This window comes from Pipra filicauda, unplaced genomic scaffold (assembly GCF_003945595.2).
Source record: "Pipra filicauda isolate LSUMZ 115617 unplaced genomic scaffold, ASM394559v2 scaffold391_size691406_pilon, whole genome shotgun sequence".
In the NCBI taxonomy this organism is placed as follows: Eukaryota; Metazoa; Chordata; class Aves; order Passeriformes; family Pipridae; genus Pipra; species Pipra filicauda.
Genome location: NW_024104522.1, coordinates 483,531 through 489,530, shown reverse-complemented (window position 1 = coordinate 489,530; position 6,000 = coordinate 483,531). Strand labels below are relative to the sequence as shown.

Here is a 6,000-nt window from a genome sequence, read left to right as displayed (position 1 = left end):
CCGCCCTCCCCTCACCGCCCCCCTGGCCCGGGCGGTGCGCGCGCGCGGCTGGCGGAGCCTCCTCAGAGCGGCCGGGGCGGGATCGGCGCTGACGGCACTGACGGGGCGGACGGGCCAGCACCGGCGGAGCGGCCGCGGCTCCCGAGCGGGCGGCTCCTCTTCCTCCCTCCTTCTCCTCCTCCCTTCTCCCTCCTCCTCCCTCCTCCCTCCCGCATCCTCCTCACCCGCCTCCGCCCTCCCCCCCACGCAGGCACCGCAGTTCCCGGCACGGACAACATGGCGGCGGTGTCGGGGGCCGGGGCTGCGGGCGGCTCCGCCAGCGCCGGCGGCCCGGAGATGGTGCGGGGACAAGTGTTCGACGTGGGGCCGCGCTACACCAACCTCTCCTACATCGGCGAGGGGGCCTACGGCATGGTGTGGTGAGTGCGGCCGCCGGGGCAGCGCCCTTGCCCCGGACAACTCCCTCCCTTCCTCCCTCCCTCCCTCCTCCTTCCCGCCGCCCTGCCCGGCCCCGGGCCCTGCCCGCCCTTGCCCTCAGGGAGGGGGAGCAGCTCGGCCTTGCTTTCCTCAGCCCTGCCTCTCCCTCCGTGTTCCCGAGGTTGTCCCTCCGGCATCACCCTTCCTTCCCCTCCCTCCCTGCACACCCCCCCCGCTCCATCCCTTCCTCGGTGGGTGCAGCCCAGCGGCTCGTTTGGTTTCACTCGCCCGTTTGTTTTCTTTAATATTTTTTTCCTCCGGAGCGGGCCGCTCTCGTTGTTTCCTCCCGTCTCCGTGGTGCGATTGCGGGCGTTCAGGGAGGGAGGGGAGGGGAGGCGGTGAGATCCCGCGGCTCTCCCCGTGCCCTGCCAGGGCTCACCTGGCTGCAGCAGCCACAGGTCGCAGGGGGGGTAGAAAAAGTGAATCTGAGCAGTACGAGTGCTTGCCCCTGCCTGGCTTTGCTCAGGACGTGCTGTCTGTGCTGCAGAGCCGGCCAGATTAGCGCCTGCATTAACGTGTGTGCAGGTGAAAGTTCTCTGCAGCCGTCCTAGCTCTAAGATTATTTTATGTTATGAAGACTTAATATTAAGTCTCGCTAAAAACGATCGTGTGTGTTTTCTTTGGGTAGCATCAGTCTTAAAGAGGGAGGTGAACGAACTGCAAAAATCGTGAACTACTGAAGACGTGAACTAACCGGATTAAGAGTGTGAGGTGGATTTTTTTAGCGATCTAAATGAGTTGCGGTGATGCTATGTGATGGTGTATCTAGTGACTGGGTTAGAAACCTGGCATGCTCAGTGACCTTACTGAGGATTTCATATTCTTTTATTAATAAAAGAGGTTAAAAAAACTCTTACCCCTGAAATAACTTATAGGATGCAGGTGGAAAACTCTCTCTTTTTTAATTGTTTTGTCAGCTTTCTTCCAACAACGCCTGTTTCTTCAGCATGGTTTTTGACCAGAAGTACTAAATGAGGTTTACAGGCTATGACTTCATGAAAGCTTTATCAGCAATTATTTCTCTCTTTGATCTCTTGTAAACTGGTGCATTTCTCGGCAAGGGCTCCTCACAGCCTTCAGCTGTACGTTACAGATTTTTATAACTGAAGGTTTTTGCACATAGTCATTGAATTGTGCAGGCCTGTTAAGATGAAGTCATCGTGTGTTTCGGGGTGGGAGCTTTCATCTAGGCCTGAGCTTAGCTGGGAGATAAGCCTCTCTCACAGAGTTTTGCGTTGTGGCCTTCACTTTTTTTTGCTGTGGGAAGAACCTTCTAAATGTAAATCAGAAATCCCATTTACAGTGTAAAAATATCCTTGCTACTGTTTTAATGTTAGAAATCACTGCAATATATCCAGTCCGAAACTTGTTGATGTAGCTTCTGGTATTTTATTATGGTTATTTTATCATCTGAGCCTGGGCAAGGAAATGGGTGCAGATAGTCTTGGTTCTGGCTGCACTGGTTTGCACTCGCAGTCTGATTTGGGAAGGTACTTGGAAATAGTGCTTCCAGGGTGAAGTGCTTCCAAGGAGCCCGGCTCTCGTCAGTGACGTGTTAAATTGTGTTTCACTGACAGTATGAAAAGCTAGAATATTTCACCACAGATCAGGGATTGCAAGATGCAACATGATGGCAGTTGATGCCCTTTTTTGGCATCACTGTGCCAGTGAGCAGATACAGGGGAAACAGGTCCACTTCTGCTCCTCCAAATGGTGTGTTGTAAAGTGTACACTGAAACTGTTTCCCCTCCAAATGCAAAAGGTTATCTTTTATTTAAAAACTTGTTCTGATACTTTGTATCTGCTGTGAATGCTATACAAAATTACTAACAAAAAATCCAAATCTCCAATTCAGTTGAAATATGCACTTGGCTCTGGTGTGTTCTAAAATTATTAATGTAAAATGCTAGATTATGTATTTTGTGCTCTTAATTATTGCTCCTCTGCCTTGGGTGTGAAATGACAGGGAACAAAGTCTCGGTTTATACCATGTACTTGATAAGGAAAGTGTTTGATGCACTTGCTGTAGTTAAATGCCATAGCAACTGTACTTTATTGGAGTGACTCCGATTAAATGCAATTTCTTATCCATCACAGACGTCCAGGTTACGCAGTTTAGTGCCGTGTCTCTCATGTTTTCCTCTGGTTGCTAATGCAGTGAGGATCTGCAGAAGCCTCTCCCTCGGGGGTGGGGTAGAGGGCAAGCTGTGAGTGTGCAGATGGAGATGTTTCCTGCAACTGCAAAATCCATTTAAATTTGAACACTTTAATAAAGGAAAGCAAAGCAGGCCCTGATGGTTTTGTTTTAGACCCACAGCTAATGTGGACGTCGTTGAAGATGATGGTTACTTACAAGTGCATTGTGCCATAAGGCTTGTTATATGGAAACCAAGTATTTTTAACTCCTAAAATCCTTCACTCTTTTTCTTGTTTTTATCCTAATTATTATGTCTCTGGATTATTGGATTAAGGACTTGAAAAAATAAAATGCTTTTGATTATATTAATAAAAGGGCAAATGAAGTATTCTTAGCATAGTGCTGTTACAGTCAGTCTTCCATTTTGATTTTGCAGCAAAGAGAATAATGTTTGAGAAAGATTGATCAGAACATAAAATAACGGCACTGGAAATAGAGAAAAGTGTTGGCTGAAGAGACTGTACACGACTGTTCTCTCATCTGGATTTGAAAACCCTTAAAGGCTTTTAACTGTTTTCCCTAGTGCAGCAAATTTTTTACATAATGAGAATTTGAGTAAAAATAAACTCAGCAGAGTAGTATATTTACTGCTGTGTTGTGGTTGTGCTTTCTCAGCTCCGTAAGCAGAAAAGGCACCTTATCAGGCAAACCCCCATCTTAATGTCCTCCAGTCAAGCTCTGCCGAAAACATCCATCCTGTGACACAGGATTGCTCTTACTCAGAAATTTTGTTGCAGAGTGTGAAGTGGGTAGGAAGTGGATCCCTGTCAGTGTCCCTTTCTAAGCTATTTTTGTTTCAACAATTTTGCATGTGAAATTAAGGGATGAGCAGAGAGCAAAGTTTGAGCCAAGATCCTCAGCATTTCCTATGACTGCAGGACATTCTTTGAGCAATTATTTAGTCATACAGTCACATTTGTTACTCTGAATTAATTTATTCAAATATATGTCAATGTTGTGTTTATTGTTTTCTTCCCTCCACTTTCACTTAAGAGTTGTTAGTTGTTTTGAGGGGTTTTGCTGTAAAGTTCTTTATGTGACTTTCCCTTTCTTTCAGTGATAGGGGGTTATCAACAGAGTCAGTGGGATCCACTTCTAGACCAAGGGTGAAAGTTTCAGAAATACCTTTCAAACACAACAAACTGTAGAAGGTTTTTGAGATTGCTTCCTCCTCCCCTAATGCGGGATTGGTTTTTTTTAATTATTATTTTTTAAAGCAACATGTTATCAGGCCGTACTTTAAACATGCTGAAACGGCAAAAAAACCATGATAGAGCTGAGCTCTAAATTTCCAGTGTGACTTGTTCTTCATCCAGTTGGTCAGTGGTAATTCGGCAAGGATGATAATTTGACAGTATGAAACAAGGAATTGTTTTGGAAAGAAATGGGGAATGGGAATATGATGGGGATGTTCTGGTTTATATCGTAGTTTTTGGGAGCCTTTTTTGTCATCAGGCTTATGTGAACGTGAAGTAATATCAGCGCTGCAAATAACCGCTCATAAATAAGCAGTTGAATGCAGATAAATGTAGTTGGAAGAAAACAATCTTGAAGCTCAAATCTTGCATTTCTTGGTCTGAATTTGACTGTGTTGTTACAAGGAGATCTTTGTGTTATTGATGTACAGTGCAAGAGTGATATTGGAAGTCAAGGCAGTCAACAGCTAAATGTTAAAGTACTACTGAAAAGAATATTTAAAACATTTGACCATAGGTTTTTCAAAGTTCTGCTTCTCTCTACTGTCTCATGGAAGAGCCCTACTTTTAGAGCATGGAAATCTGAGAAGTATATTCGTAAAGAAACTAAAACCAGAAGGAAATCAGGAATAGAGTGATCTGCAAGGCATGGATATTTATATTAAAATATGAAAAGTTGAATGGGATTGATGGTTGGGTAATACTTTCTTTTGAGTTACATAAAAAGGTAGGGTTTGCATCCTCTGTGAGGGTCAGACTGGTGGTCTGGTCAGTGGCAAGGACCCGAAACAGCCTGTAATGTTTTTTCTGCTAACTGTTGCCTTGATCCAGAGAGAGAGAGAATCCTTTAATGGTAGAGTGAGTGCAGGAATTCGTGTCCCTGTCTGTGTGTGCTTTTAGGGAGCACGGGTAGGTGGTAATTAGCATGTTCTGTCTGTGTGATAAGGAGAACAGGGAGCTGATACAAGTTAGCCAACCCTCCTCGATGTGAGGATCAGAGGAGGGAATTAGGGAGTGTAATTGGTGGCTAGTTACCAGCTTCTTCCCTCTGGGGAGAACACCAAGGTGAGCCCTTCGTTTCAGTTACTCTAACTTAGAAGCCCTTACCTAACCTGACCTGGGAACCCAGAGGATCAATTAGAGCTGCTTTTCCTGCTCTCCCCAGTGAGGGACAGATGGTCCATGGGAAGCTGTGCAGGAGGGATGGGCAGCAGCCACTGACTCTGTGTCAGAGCTCTCTTTAAGGTTTATGGAAGATGAGAGGGAGCAACTTTTCCTGTCAGCCCAAAGCAATGGGATACTGGCTTCATGGTTGAAGAGTGCAGCTGATGGACACTTGCATTTTATAAATACACATTTTCCTAACACAGTAGGAATTTAGCCCATGGAAACAGGCTGAGATAACTTGTGGGTCTTCTTTTAAGCATGCTTTATTAAGGAAATAAGGCTTATATGTTCACAGCATCTGATGAGATTTCATCAGTCCATCCATGTATATGATTCTTGTACTTGTTGCCTGCCTTCCATCAAATTGGACAGATGGTACAAGTCTTAGAGATGGAAAGTTTTTCTGCAAGTTTCATAAAAATAGGTATTTTATCTATGTGCTACTCCACTGAAGAAGAAAGTGCATCGGGGGTCACATATGATAAATCAGGCTCCCCCAAAGAGATGTGACGTGCCCTGGTTTCACAGATGGATTTATTAGTACTCTCGAGACCAGAAATGTGTAATTGTAGGACACCAGGCTCTGTTAGTTCAGAGGCTCCGTGTTCAGGTGTGGGGATCTACAGCCCACAGAAGAGTTGGTGCTTTACCAACTGAGTAGGTGAGGAGCTCAGCTTGTGTTAAAAACTAGTACTTCACTAGCATAGTAATTTTTTTAATGCTGCTTCTGTTAACGCTTTGTCATGTCTTTCAGCTGTGATCTAGAAATGAAAATAACTGATGGATTTGATATTGAATAAAAATATTTTGTGACATCTTGCTGTGGAATATTTCACAGCACGATATAAGTTGAAAGGGATGTCTTGAGGTCATGTAGTCCAACCTCCTACTCAAAGCAGGGCTGATGTCAAAATTAGAGCAAGTTGCTCAATGCGTCCACTCAGTATTTCCAAAATCTCCAGG

General features: G+C 45.1%; 1 protein-coding gene across 3 annotated transcripts in view; it reads left to right on the top strand.

The window, feature by feature from the left end:
- The window catches only part of MAPK1 (mitogen-activated protein kinase 1), a 46,657-nt gene continuing 40,657 nt past the window's right edge, over positions 1-6,000 (top strand). Inside the window, exon 1 of one of the 3 annotated variants that reach the window (XM_027733189.2) lies at positions 1-419. In XM_027733189.2, coding sequence (XP_027588990.1) covers positions 277-419 — 143 coding nt within the window. In that variant the 5' untranslated portion in view covers positions 1-276. The remainder of the gene's footprint in view (positions 420-6,000) is intronic. The other 2 variants (XM_039385070.1, XM_027733190.2) reach the window with 2 other exon arrangements.